Source organism: Atta cephalotes (assembly GCF_000143395.1).
Source record: "Atta cephalotes unplaced genomic scaffold scaffold00005, whole genome shotgun sequence".
NCBI lineage: Eukaryota > Metazoa > Arthropoda > Insecta > Hymenoptera > Formicidae > Atta > Atta cephalotes.
This window is the reverse complement of record NW_012130069.1, coordinates 505,532-518,781: the sequence shown is the minus strand read 5'-3', so window position 1 is coordinate 518,781 and position 13,250 is coordinate 505,532. Positions and strand designations below refer to the sequence as shown.

Genomic DNA, 13,250 nt, shown 5'->3' with positions numbered 1-13,250 from the left:
TTGCTCCATAGCATAGTTTCATTCTTTCAGCGAATTTGAGCGCGCTCAATTGAGAGAATATTGAAATACTAATGAATACGTGGAAATTAGAAGAAGACATTATTCATATCTATTAATGCAGAGGTGCATTTTACTTTACGCATCACTTATTTATGCCAGACTCAGTATAATTAAGAATGGATTGAAATTTTTTAAGCCCATTGAATCCAATTGAATAAAAAAAGTTTTTTTTATTCAATTGGATTTGATTAAATTCAACTGGATTCAAAAATTTGTACATCTTTTATCAGAATTTGAATTGAACATTATACATGATATGTGCACACAGAAAAAGTTAATATTATTTTTATATTGAAAGTTATAAAAATGTGTTTCGTACAATTCCTGTAAATGCATTCACATTGAAAAGGATTTATTTTAAAGTTCAGAGGAATATGTATTTCTAAATTCATCTTAATCTATTTCAATCCATTCTCCGTTTACTGGAAGTTCTACATACGTACCAATAAATTTTAATTCTTAGAATTAGAAAAAAGATAAAAAGTTAATTGAACTGAGATTAAAATTAAATTATATTGATAGAAATGGATATTAGATTTGGTTCCACTAGTGTAAGATGACTTAACTTTAATCTCAATTTAACTTACTATTTACCTTTTTCTAATTCATATAATTAAAGATAAAAACTAAATTGAACCGAGATTAAAGTTAATGTCTTACATTGGTAGAATTAGGTCTTACATCCTCCTTATTTGCTGAATATTAAATAATAATAAGTGATGCATTATACATATTATACATGAAATACAATTCATTCTAGATTAACTTTAATTTTGGTTTAATTTATTTTTTATCTATTTTTAATTTTTAAAGTTAAAGCTAGAGGAAGATAAAAATAGTTACATTTAATCAAAATTAAAATAATTACTCTACATTGGTATAATAAAAATGAACATGAAAGATAAATAAAATAAAAATGTTACGATTCGAGAAAATATTTTCAAACATAAAAATGAAAAAACTACAGTTTTAATCACAAATGTAACAATTTTATTTATTAAGCTAAATATAAAATTGAGTTTTTTTCCATAAAATCATTTTACATTCGAGATACCGGCTTGATGCCCAAAATGTCCAGGGCATTCTCAAAGATGACGTACAATGCACGTAACATATATAATCTGGCAACCATCTTGGGAATCAAATGATTACCTCCTTCCTGAAATTTATAAAATAATAATTTGATGTAAACACATGTAAAGTAAAAGTTTTACAAGCGTAAAGTTTTTTCTTACCGTTAAAATTCTGACCTTTCGATAGTAGATACTGAATTTTTGACATAATCGTGATAAGAACAAGCACACGACTTGGGGATAAATATGAAAATTTGGTTCGCACTTGAGACAATCATTTATCATTTGTGGATATCCGAAGATAAAATTATATATCAATTCCCATTCTTCCTATAGACAAATCAATTTTTCTTTGAGAAAATATCAAAATTTGAATAATTGGGGAATTTCATAGTTTTTTATATAAATATGTATAAATATGTATAAATATATCGAAATAAGACATTTTATAAAAATGAACAATTTTCTAAAAAAAAAATATATAAATATTGCAAAATTAGAAAAATATAAAATAATGTATAAAAAATTTAAAGAACTATACTTACTTTTTCTTGCAATTGTGAGAAATCGACATTTTTTATATCTGGCAAACTAGGATAATCCCCACGCAATACCTTCTCATTATGTTTTGTTATAATTGTAGCTATCCTGGCAGTGTTGTATAATGCAAATGACGCACCTACGATAATTAGAACGTTTTTATTTGATGCAATTTCTTATTTGTCTCTATCATGCATATTTATCAAATAAAATTGATATTAAGATTAAATATTTATAAAATAATTTTTAATAACAACACATTAAAATAATATTTTATTTAAAAAAATATTTGTTTATTAACGATCAGTAATTTATTAATATAAAATGTACCTCTGGTATTTGTAATGCTTCTGTCATCTTCAAAATTATTATTCCTAATAATAACCGATCGACTTGGTTTCACAGCCATTAATTCGAAAATGATAATGGCATTGGCTAAATTGTGCAAAAATAAATCTTTAGCCTCATTCCTTTCATCCTCAATAAATTTGTGCTCACTCAATTCGGCCAATTGATTCATTTTGTACTGTATATATTGTTCCCATGTAAGACATATTTCTTTTGAATTTGTTTGAGAATTCTTCACAACACCGCATACATACTTCTTATATCCTTCATCAATCAAACCTTCTGATTTGCTAGTGAACATGTATCTGTTGGCACAATTTACCTCAGTTGACAACATATGTCCATGTAAATTCAATGCTTTGGCAGCAATGTTTCTCATTAGACGCAACCTCTGAGTAGTAAGATCTGATTGTCCATCAGGCTGATATTTCAATATAAATGCTTTACCAGTCGATTTAGCTTTCCCAAATGTCATCCCACACTCAATAGCCATTCTTATACTGTTCGCAACAATATCTTCTCGATTTAGGAACAAGCAGATCCTTTCCTTTTGCAACATACATCTTTGTATCCTTATTGGCCAACTACTACTCTTTAATATTAGCTGATTGAAGATCTATTGAAATTTTATAATTTATAAATAAATACGGCATGCTTGATTATTAAATATCTATTTATAAAAATTTTTTTCGTAAAAGATAGATTTTCAACATTTTATATGCGATAATATGCAGAAAATATATGTGAAAGTACTGTTAACATAAATCTGTAGAGTTGGAGTAAGCTAGTTCTGATATAAACATTTTAAGCTAGTTCTGATATAACATTTTAATATTGACAATATTTACTCACCTCATCAGCCACATCCGCGTCTGAATTGCCTTTCGTTGCACCATGTACATGTGCAAAATGTTGCAGAATGCTTGTACAACCCTTGGAGCAAGTCAAAAGATCTCTCCATGCTTTGAAATTATACAAGAAATACAGCTCTCCATTTGCCAACAAATTCTCGCTATTTACTTTAATTATAGAAGAATTTTTATGCGTATCACCAGTAAAATGGAAGACAACGTTGTCGATAATAGATCTCGTGCAGAAACCAGCCCAGGTTTCCATTGAATACTTTGACACCGATATATGATGATTGGCAGCGAGTGACACTTGTTATCATATAAAATTTTATATGCTATTCTTTGTCGCTGCATTATATTACACTTTCTACTCTCAAAATGAGATAATTATATAATTGAGCATTAGAAGAGAAAAAGAGGAAAGATGAAAAGTGCAGCTGTCAAGAATATATCGCTACCATATGGTGTCGTAACATATGCTTTTAACTGCACTATATTGCACTTTGTGCGCTTAAAACGAAATAAATATATTCAGATATTGAAAGAAAAATAATGAAAGGACAACAAAAAAAAGATATTAAAAATATTAATAAAATAATCAATAAAATGAGTAATATGTAAATTTTAACTGTATTTTCTAAGTTTGCGAAAAAGGTTATGTTTTCATACGTAGGTTTTGGAAGACAAAAAAAAAAAAACAAAAAGGAAAAATCTCGTACATGAATATTTTTTTTATATCAAAAGTATTAAGAAAATATGTAAGAAAATAATCTTTTATTAATTCAGCAAATCTTGTATTTCTTAATAATAAAATGTCCTAAACAGCATGAAATATGTCATTTTTTGAAATATTTTATAAACATTCCTAAAATATTTCAAAATATTACATTAAATCTTCACAGAAACATTTTAGGAACATTGTACAAATTGTAAGACAAAGAATATTTCCAAAACTCTGATTTTCTAGACATATTTATGTTTTAGAAATATTTCTAAAATATTTTATGCTGTGTGGAATGCCTTATAAATAATACAGATATAATATTTTATGACTATATTCATCAGGGTTTAATAAATAAAATAACACTAAAATCTGATTCTTGATAATAATAGTTTAATTAAATGTACGTCACATACTTACGTCGCATACTTAATTATAGATTTATATCTTACAAAGTCATCACAAAAAGTATTTGCTACTTAAAGTACAGATAGTTATGCGATTTTGATATATTAATGTCTACAAATTATTCAAATATTGCCATTATATTTAACAAATATCTCATATGAAATTTGTTAAACAGAATGATGATATTTAACATATGCTATGCCTGCGAGTTCTTTGCATAATTCTTCCGTCACTACAACACTTTCATATAGAATATTCTCCTTTTCCCTAAAACACAATTAGTAAAATGTGAAAAAAACAATTAATAATAGTAAATGTAATAATTAATACACATTTTCTATCAAAAAAGATCTAATAATATAAATTATTTAAAAAATAACTTTTTTGGATATTAAATTTTGTAGACATAATAATATAGATAGTAAAATATTATTTATATTTAAAAGGAGTTTATTTTGGCAGTTTTGTAACTTAATGAATTATGAATGTACTTAATATAAGAAAATGAAAAAAATATTAATTTATGATAAAATGAATCGGATTCCACATACTCTTCTTGAAGACAATTACTCAGCAATCTCTGCCTCGTCTCCGCCAGCATTATCTTATTTTCTGGTGTCTTTGGTATTTCGCTAACGAGTTGCTTGACAACCTTCTGTAAGCACAAGAATAGACTCTTTGTGCCAGGTATCAGAGGTAATAGAGGATTTAGCAAAAACTCGTGCAGGTACGGGTGCGGGAGTAGCGCTAATCTGAGGATCAACCCCATGACCTCTAAATTAATTTCATATGTCTGTCTCGGCATGTTACTAATTTTGTCAAAAAGCATGCTCAGGAATGGTCCCATGTAGAATCTGCCCGAGCAATGATCAGCTTCCGGTCGCGAGTCGGAACTCGCGGAATCGTCTACCATTACCGCTTCTAATGGCCACGCCATCAAAGCGCAGTCAGAAAGTGCTGAAGTGTATTGCTGCTCCCAAGCTGGCATATATTTCTCACAATTATTAACGTCCGGATCTGTTTGTAAATAACGTGGCAACAATGATAGGAAACTGAAATGAAGATTATTTTATTATACATTTGCGTCATTTTCGCATCCTTGTTCGTCGTTATTTAATTCTTTGACGATAAAGAGCAACGCATCTTTGCATTTAGACTTAAGCAATTGATATTCTCTTTTATTATAACAAAATTTTTTATTAATATAACATTTTTATAAGCATACCAATTAATTAATTAATTGGTCTTACCAATTGATAACTCGGTGGATATTACTTGGTGCTAAAGTGCGGCTGTAATTTTGCTCATAAGAAAGATCCAAAGTTCCTTTTTTGTCTTTCTCTCTTTCATCTTCCTCGTCACTCCATGAGGTGATAGCACTATCAGCAGCGGTGTTATCATAATATGCTCGCGTGGAAAGATAAATCAGTATGAGACAGTGCAATATGTGTTCGTTTCTTTTGTCTATGGCCTCCTCGAACAATTTCAATGTTTCTACCGTGAGATCATTACTGTCTGTGAAACAGTTCTCCATTAATCTGTGCAACACCGGTGATGTCCACACGTTTGGTATTTCTGGATCTCTATCTTGTCCAACTAACCAATAACTCACCTCTGAAAAATTATTAAAGCTTCAGATATATAGGGTGAACCAATGATAAAGATCTGGATGGAAAATGAAATTATTTAGAAACTTGAAATACACAAATTTTTTAAGTTAAAAAATAGTTAGGTTTGGCTAAGAATTATATATTTTTTTGTAAACTACTTTGTAAACTACTTTTAGATATATTGAATCTTGTAGAAAGATTTTCCAAATATTTGATTATTTCGTTCGTGAAATGATTTTAGAGATTCTCGTACACATACCTGTGCATAATATGGAGGAAGTAGTCACCTTCAAGCACTTGGCAACAAGGGCTGTGATAAGTACAACATGATGATCGGCCAGAGCGGGCGTCACTATCCTCTCAAAAAACATCACTCGAATGGTCCTCGCCAACGTCTCGGCAAACTCTATCTGAGCTTCTCTGATCAGCCGATCACAATAGTCATACCACATGAAGAACGCCGCTACTTGCCGGCAACCGGGAAATTTCTTTTCCTGAGTCCATAATGGCGAGTCCAGGCCCCATGTGACATCTACATTGTAGATATCCAAGTGATCTACGTGTGCTGGAATGGCATTAAACAAATTCTCCAGGCGAGTAGAAACTATTGATGGTAGTTCACTCTTGGCCACTGTTTGTGCGAATGAAGGATCCTTCAGGGATGCTAAGGCCATTATTCCCTCGCATGCTCGTATTCTTACGGTATTGTCCTAGAATCGAGGATAGAATGATTAATTATTATATATAACATGTTACAGATACAATTAGCTGATTAGTCATTAATTGTTAATAAAAACAAAACGGTTTTATTAAAATATCTAAAAATTTAATTAGATATAGATTTAAAAATAATTTTATTGGATCATCAAAATATTGTCATAGTTATAATAATTTTTTGACATTCTAGCAATCATCTTAAGTGTCCTATATAATTATTTTAATATTCCAACGAAATTATATATTTTCAAAATGTATATCTAACTAAATTTTTAAATTTAGAAGTTGTCCTTTCTGGAAAAAAAAAAAACGTTCTTTACCGCGCTATTTAAGTAGCTCAGCAACGCGTCCAATAGGAGACATTTGGATTTTTCGGGAATCTTCTTCGGCGATTTTAAACTCTGATTATCACTCGCCACGTAACCCGCGTCCTCATAGGCATTGCAATCAGTATCCAATCGCAAATCTCGCAAGTTTTGCAAATGTTCGTCAATTTTATTCCTCGAAGAGTCGCCTCCATCCTTTTCTTCCCACTGTTCGCTGCTCTTCATGTTCAACAAGGGCGAATCGCAAACGGATTTTTGGGCCAGAGGACTCGATGATACGCTCTCCTCCCTCGAGGACACAGATTCGTTCGATCTCCTGGATAAATGTCCTAGATCTGACGCCATCGTCTTGAAAACATGATTCGAACGTGGCAATTTTCGACGTTCCTTGTCAAAGAGGTTTGGGTTAATCAATGTGATCGCTTGTGTATCCAAAGGTTCGAACAAAGGATTGGAATTGATCCTTTTTCTAGTCGGGACGTATGTCACCCTTTGAATCTCTGTCCTCTCGTTATCTTTCTTGGAAGGATTGTTGGCTGTCTGCACAACTGGCGTATCATCGATGATATTCGTCAAATGAGGGTATTTGCACGCCAAGTAGCAGATTGTTAACAGAAACTGTATCTACAAACGAAAAGATTTATAGCAGATATTAGTATTTATAATTTAATAGATTAGCAAACAGTTTCAATATTTTCATATTTAAAAATCAATATTTTTTATAATCCCAAGAATACATTTAAAAATATTTGAAACTTATTGATATATGCTTTTTATTTTGATATCAATACGTAAGCTTCATATATGTCTCATCGATTACTTCAAATTTGATGTATAGGTGGCGACAATTAATTTCGATTACAACAATAAAATCTAAAAATACAAATTTAAATCTACAAATTATTTCATTACAATAATTAATTTTTATATTCGTCAAAGCAGTGATAATTATCATAAAGTGTATTCAGAATAGCAAAATGAATTATTATCTTTCTTTAGCGAAACATTCATATTCTTACATGCAAAGAACAGAAAAAATATACACACAGAAAGAACGATTTTACTGAAAGATTCAAAATTTTGGGAACAGATTTAAAAATAACTTAATGGGATTATAAAAATAATCATGTTGGAAATTAAAATATAACGAGCAATGCTATAAAAAATTTTGATACTTCAACAATTAACTTAAATTTCCAACAAAATTATTGTCATCCAACAAAATTATTTTTACTTTCAGATCGATCTGCAGTATCGTTCAGCAAAATCTTTTTTTTTGTGCAAGGAAAGAAGAAAGGAAAATATGTAAAACTTTTTCTTTCTCGAGGGATTAGATATTTTAGGAAATTTGTGCTTTTAATATTCGCAAATTAAATTTTTTTCAATTTATTTATTTGTTCATTTTTAAAATAATGTCTTTTCAGCGAAACTTTTATAAACACAGCAAACTTTGCTGTGATAATATTAAATTTTATTGTATTGTTTAATATCGAATAATTAATATTACAATAAAACTTGGGCATTTTCACGATATTACAATAAAATTTGGGCATTTAAGACATGCATCAACAGCAATGATGTTTCTGCTGTAACAGCGAAAATTTCTTCTGCATAAGTAAATTATACATATCTTGAAATCGCATTTAAACACGATCGGTGGCGTGATACCGAACTCGGTCGAGGCCAAACGAAATTAAACGAAGGTCCATTCGAAGCGCAACGTTTCTCGCGCCGAGTTGATGTGCGCGTAACGTCTCGCGATATTTTTTTTTCTTGCCATGCGAAACAAAGATAATCAGCGAATTATTGTACGAAAGTACTTATCGTCAAGACACTCATTGTAGAATCGATATCGGGAAGTGTGAATAATAGCAGGTATATGAACATATTGAGACATTTTGGGATCGTGAGATGCCGTGACAAAAAATGAAACGGACAACATTTTCTACTGGGAAAATTACAACATTAGTGCAATTAAGTGCAAATCTGTTCATTATTTAATTCAATTATTTAATTCAATATTAAAAAATAATTTAATCCTTTTAAGATTATGAGATTATCGTGACAACAAATATATAATTAAAAAATATATAAAATAATTAAAATTTTTTAATATTACTTTGAAGTTTGAAAAGTAAAATTTCATTCTTAAAGATTGAAAATTTAGCCACTCTTTTTCAAAATTAATTCAATTTTCACTCTTTAGAATAAGATTCTAAAAAATTTAGAAAGATTATTTATTAACACTGAAAATAGAGGAATTGATTTGCATTCAATTGCACTCACTGTGCGTCATTGTGTACAAATTTTCCCAATGGAAAATGCAAAGAGAGAAAGAAATTAACTGAAAACATTCAGAGTATTTCTTTTCGCATGTGTCTCATAACTCATGACGACTCAAGGAAAGTAAGCGTGAAATTGCAATTGGAAAGTCGCCTTCTGCCGTAGAAGACAAATAAATGAATGAAAACGTGCAGGAATCCCGACATTTTGAAATTCCAAAGCACGTCGATCGGTGGCGCGAAATCGAATGCGAAGAAATGCGGGACTAGCCGAAGGAGCTCGAAGGTACATTCGAAGTGTTCGAAGTGTGATTGTTTCGCCGTTTCGCGCCGACTGATGTGCGAGTGCCGTCATGTGATTCGCGATCTGCCGCATTTAAACTCTCATGCGCATACTTCTCAGATATCACATTATCCTTGTTTAACATTCAGTGAACAATAAAAATAAAATGATGGCAATCTAAACATAGCCTATATATAGTGGAGAAAAAATCAGAAAACAATCCCCGACCTATATCGATTAGAGGATTTCCTTCTTCTTAGACTTTTTGTAATGCCGGCAGTGTGGCATTCTTTCTCAAGAATTTTTGTTTCCTTGAGAATCTCTTTCACCAATCTTGGTTAAGTTATCCGACGGTTACAGAGAGCTCATTTAGGCCCATTTTCACAACTCACGGTTAACTCTTAACTGAGATTCGACTTATTCATTATTTCTTTCCAATTCTAGAATTGAAAAGAAATAAGAAACAAGTTGAACTTCGGTTAAGAGTTAACCTTCAGTTGTGGAGCTGGGCCTAAGTAACTAATGCTCATCAATGTAAATTAACTTTAATCTCGGTTCAACTTATTTTTTATCTTTTTCTAATCTTTAGAAAGATTAGAAAAAGACGAAGAGTAAGTTGAACCGAAATAAAAGTTAATCTACATTGAAAACGGGCACAATAAATGAATCCTATGTAACCGTCGGTTAATTTAACCGAAATTGATGAAAGAGACCCTTATGCCCATTTCTACCAATGTAGATTAATTTCGGTAACTTACTCTTTGTCTTTTTCTAATCTTTAGAACTAAAAAGACAAAGAGTAAGTTGAACCAAGGTTCGATTTATTCATTATTTCTTTCTAATTTTAAAATTGAAAAAAGACGAGAAACAAGTTGAATCTCGGTTAAGAGTTAACCATGAGTTGTGAAACTGGGCCTAAGTCAATTGGATGGACTTCTTTCTCTCGGAAGTTTATTCCTCAAGTTGTTTTTTCGCGTGGTACTAATAGCGAATTCAATTGGATGCACTAGTGCACTCTAGAGCATATTAAAATCGTTGTATAGTCGATCACAGAAGGGTTACAACGCCTTTTTTTCGATAGGTTTCGGAATGCAGCTTTCTCGCAATTGGTTCTAATTCATGAATTTACAAATAAGAATCAAATGCTTGATGAATAAGCTGCATTCCGAAACCCATCGAAAAAAAAATATTGCACATAATAACCTTTCTGTGACCGGCTGTATACTGATTTAATCTGATTGTGAGTGTAAAAGTGAAATCCAAATATTTTGAATTATAAAATACATACTTTACCTAACAGTACAATAAAGTATTAAGTATTATTGTTCAATCAGTTTCCATTTCGTATTTATAATAAATATGTATCTTTATGCCAATTTTAATTTGTATACGATGGCTTTAATGTGCACATCCAATCGAATTTGTTATAAGATTCAATGTAATCTGAGATCTATGGGATAGAAGAAGACCGTATTCATAGTTGGTTCTTATTTTAAAACCGTCTTAAGTAATATCTTAAGATGCTAACGACTCTCTGATTGACTTATGACATCTTAAGACTGTACTTAAGACAACCTTAAATTAACAACCTTCAATATAAGAACTATTGCCCATATTCATAGTCAGATCTTGTACTTAAAGCTTTCTTAAATTTATCTTTAGATGCTCAGTAGCCAATGAAATAATTCGTATAGTATCTGAGTACCGGCTTTAAATCGATTTCAGGTTCTCTTCCATGTCGCTAGATGTTATCAGAAAAATCGTATATTCGACGCATACCTTACTAGAAAAAAATCACATACTGATTTAGAATAATCTGTACGTGATCTGTACTCATCTTAACATGATTTCGTAATATAACTCTGACGTGGTTTTTTTCAGTAGGATAGGCTCGGATGAAGTGTTTCGAAATTCCGAATCGTCAGATTAATTAACTTGCCATTGTATTGCAAAGCGATGCAAAGTCGAGCGCAATTAAAAGAAGGTGAAGTTAGCTAGAAATCTTGGATTTTCAAAAATTTGTCATTTTGCCTTTATTGAACATGCGCACTCAGGACTGTGTGTCGCGATTCGCGAATTCTGAGTGTGTCGCGAGTTATAGTTGAGTACAACAACTATTTCTGAAAAGTGTGTTGTGTATGTTCGACTAGTGCATCTCGATTCTACGGAGAAGGATTTTCACGGCAAACATATAAAAAAAATCCTGCGAAACCGGGACGAGATGCAACGGATCCAGTAAACTATTTGCAGTTGATTACGTAAGTGGATATATAAATTTTTCAAATCAGTTGCATATTAATATCAAACATAACTGATAAACATCGATTGAAAACAATATGTAAATTGAGTAAAAAATATCAATTAAGAAATATAGGAAAACTGTTTTGCAAATCAAAAAAGAATAAAAGAAAATAATAAAAAATAATATGATAATGTTTTTAAAAAGTTATCAGATAAAGAAAAATAAAAATTTTTTTATTTCTCAAGAATTTTTCTACTTGTTTTAATTAAAACAATTAAAAATTTAGTTAAAATTCAAATAAATCTTTCGTGGAGTTTTACAATTGATCTTTTCCTGTGTTTATATATAATTATCATGTAGAATAAAGGAAGTTTTTTTCAGATAATTTTGATTCCTTGAAATTATAGATTCTTTGTTTTGTTGATGAATTTTGAATAAACTCGAAGATAATACAACTTTTTTCACCGTTGATGACCGTTCGGAGATCGTTTTATTTCTACATTTTCTTGTTATTTTTCTATATTATTTTTTCTTCTTGAAAACCGAAAATTATGATAATGACATTACCATTCGAAAAATTGATATATTGAAAATATAAATTGATATATTGATAATTGAAATAAAGAATAAAATCCTTATACACATTGTTAGAAAATTGCTGTCAGTTATGCCTTCATTTTAGAGTCATTTATATAAAAACTCTGAATTAATGTTTAAGTGATTGAAGCATAACTGAATAAGGATTTTATTTTTTATTGCCAATGTATTAATTTTTCCTTCAGTATAGCATAGTTCAGTATATCGTATGATAATTAAATCGGTTTCCATAAAGAAAAATACATTTAAAAATGTAGAGATAAAACGATCCCTAAACTGTCGCGAAAAAAGTTGTATCCTTCTTTTTGAATTGACTCAAAATTCGTTAATAAATAAGGAATCTATACTTTCAAGGAATCAGTTACCTGGAAAAACTTTCTATTCTATTGGGTTATCTGGAAAGTTCGTGCCGACTAACCTATATAATTTAATAAATGTATATTAAAATTTAAATCTTCTGCGTTTCAATCTTCCTTCAACATCGGCACGAACTTTCCGGACAACCCAATACATGATTAATAATTTTATACACACGCACGTAAATACATTATGAAGATACACAAAATATGTAGAAATAAAACGATCTCCAAACGATCATGAAAAAATGAAAATTACTTTCCTTTCATAAATATAAACTGCAATAAACTGCAGTGAATCGATTTCACTGTTAATCGTACCTCTTCAGCTTCGATTGGTGACGGTGGGTTGCCATTGCAGAGTGCCACTAATCGTTGTATTGGCGCATAGATAGACGTGTGATGCAGTAAAGGGTATATTGACCTGCCCAAAAATTTTCTCAGAAAGGCAAGGCACACTGTTCGCATACCAGGCGGTGTCTCTGCGCTAGCCAAGGTTGCCAGCAGATCCAAGAGTTTGTGTTGTAAAAGATATTCTAAGCAAGGCCCCGGTTCATTTTCTTCTTTCTCTTCTTGTAATAAGATATCCAATAATACATCTAGATGCCGGGGTATACTGGTACTTTGTACAGGCACCTTGCAATCGGTCAGATGACTCACATAAAAGTTCATCAATTGTTTCCAATGGTAGGTGAAATCTTGCAATGGTGTCGCCGGCGGAGCTATCTGGAAATATAAGTGTAAATGTGTGTGTGTGTGTGTGTGTGTGTATGTGTGTGTGTGTGTGTGTGTGTGTGTGTGTGTGTGTGTGTGTGTGTGTGTGTGTGTGTGTGTGT

The 13,250-nt window shown here is 30.9% G+C and overlaps 2 protein-coding genes across 2 annotated transcripts in view; both read right to left on the bottom strand.

Annotated features, from left to right (window-relative positions):
- Positions 1-1,099: 1,099 nt before the first annotated feature.
- On the bottom strand, positions 1,100-3,137 carry LOC105626230 (DALR anticodon-binding domain-containing protein 3). The gene is made up of 5 exons (XM_012207535.1): positions 2,874-3,137; positions 2,004-2,637; positions 1,679-1,812; positions 1,296-1,463; positions 1,100-1,219 (listed from the first exon to the last, which is right to left on the bottom strand). The coding sequence occupies exons 1-5, from the start codon at positions 3,135-3,137 to the stop codon at positions 1,100-1,102; spliced, it is 1,320 nt and encodes a 439-aa protein (XP_012062925.1).
- Positions 3,138-3,966: 829 nt separating this feature from the next.
- LOC105626229 (protein FAM160B1-like) overlaps positions 3,967-13,250 on the bottom strand; it is an 11,306-nt gene continuing 2,022 nt past the window's right edge. The window contains exons 2-7 of the mRNA XM_012207534.1: positions 12,736-13,140; positions 6,649-7,278; positions 5,871-6,321; positions 5,252-5,615; positions 4,553-5,053; positions 3,967-4,268 (exon numbers count right to left, since the gene is read on the bottom strand). Of these exons, the coding sequence (XP_012062924.1) occupies positions 4,169-4,268; positions 4,553-5,053; positions 5,252-5,615; positions 5,871-6,321; positions 6,649-7,278; positions 12,736-13,140 (2,451 nt within the window). The 3' untranslated portion in view covers positions 3,967-4,168. The remainder of the gene's footprint in view (positions 4,269-4,552; positions 5,054-5,251; positions 5,616-5,870; positions 6,322-6,648; positions 7,279-12,735; positions 13,141-13,250) is intronic.

Excerpts from the sequence above, each read along its gene's own strand:
- LOC105626230 (XM_012207535.1), bottom strand. The coding sequence starts at position 3,137 with ATGGAAACCTGGGCTGGTTTCTGCACGAGATCTATTATCGACAACGTT. Across the intron at positions 1,464-1,678 it reads TCTCACAATTGCAAGAAAAA|GAAGAATGGGAATTGATATA; the intron begins GTAAGTATAGTT and ends ATTTGTCTATAG. Across the intron at positions 1,220-1,295 it reads GAAAGGTCAGAATTTTAACG|GAAGGAGGTAATCATTTGAT; the intron begins GTAAGAAAAAAC and ends TATAAATTTCAG.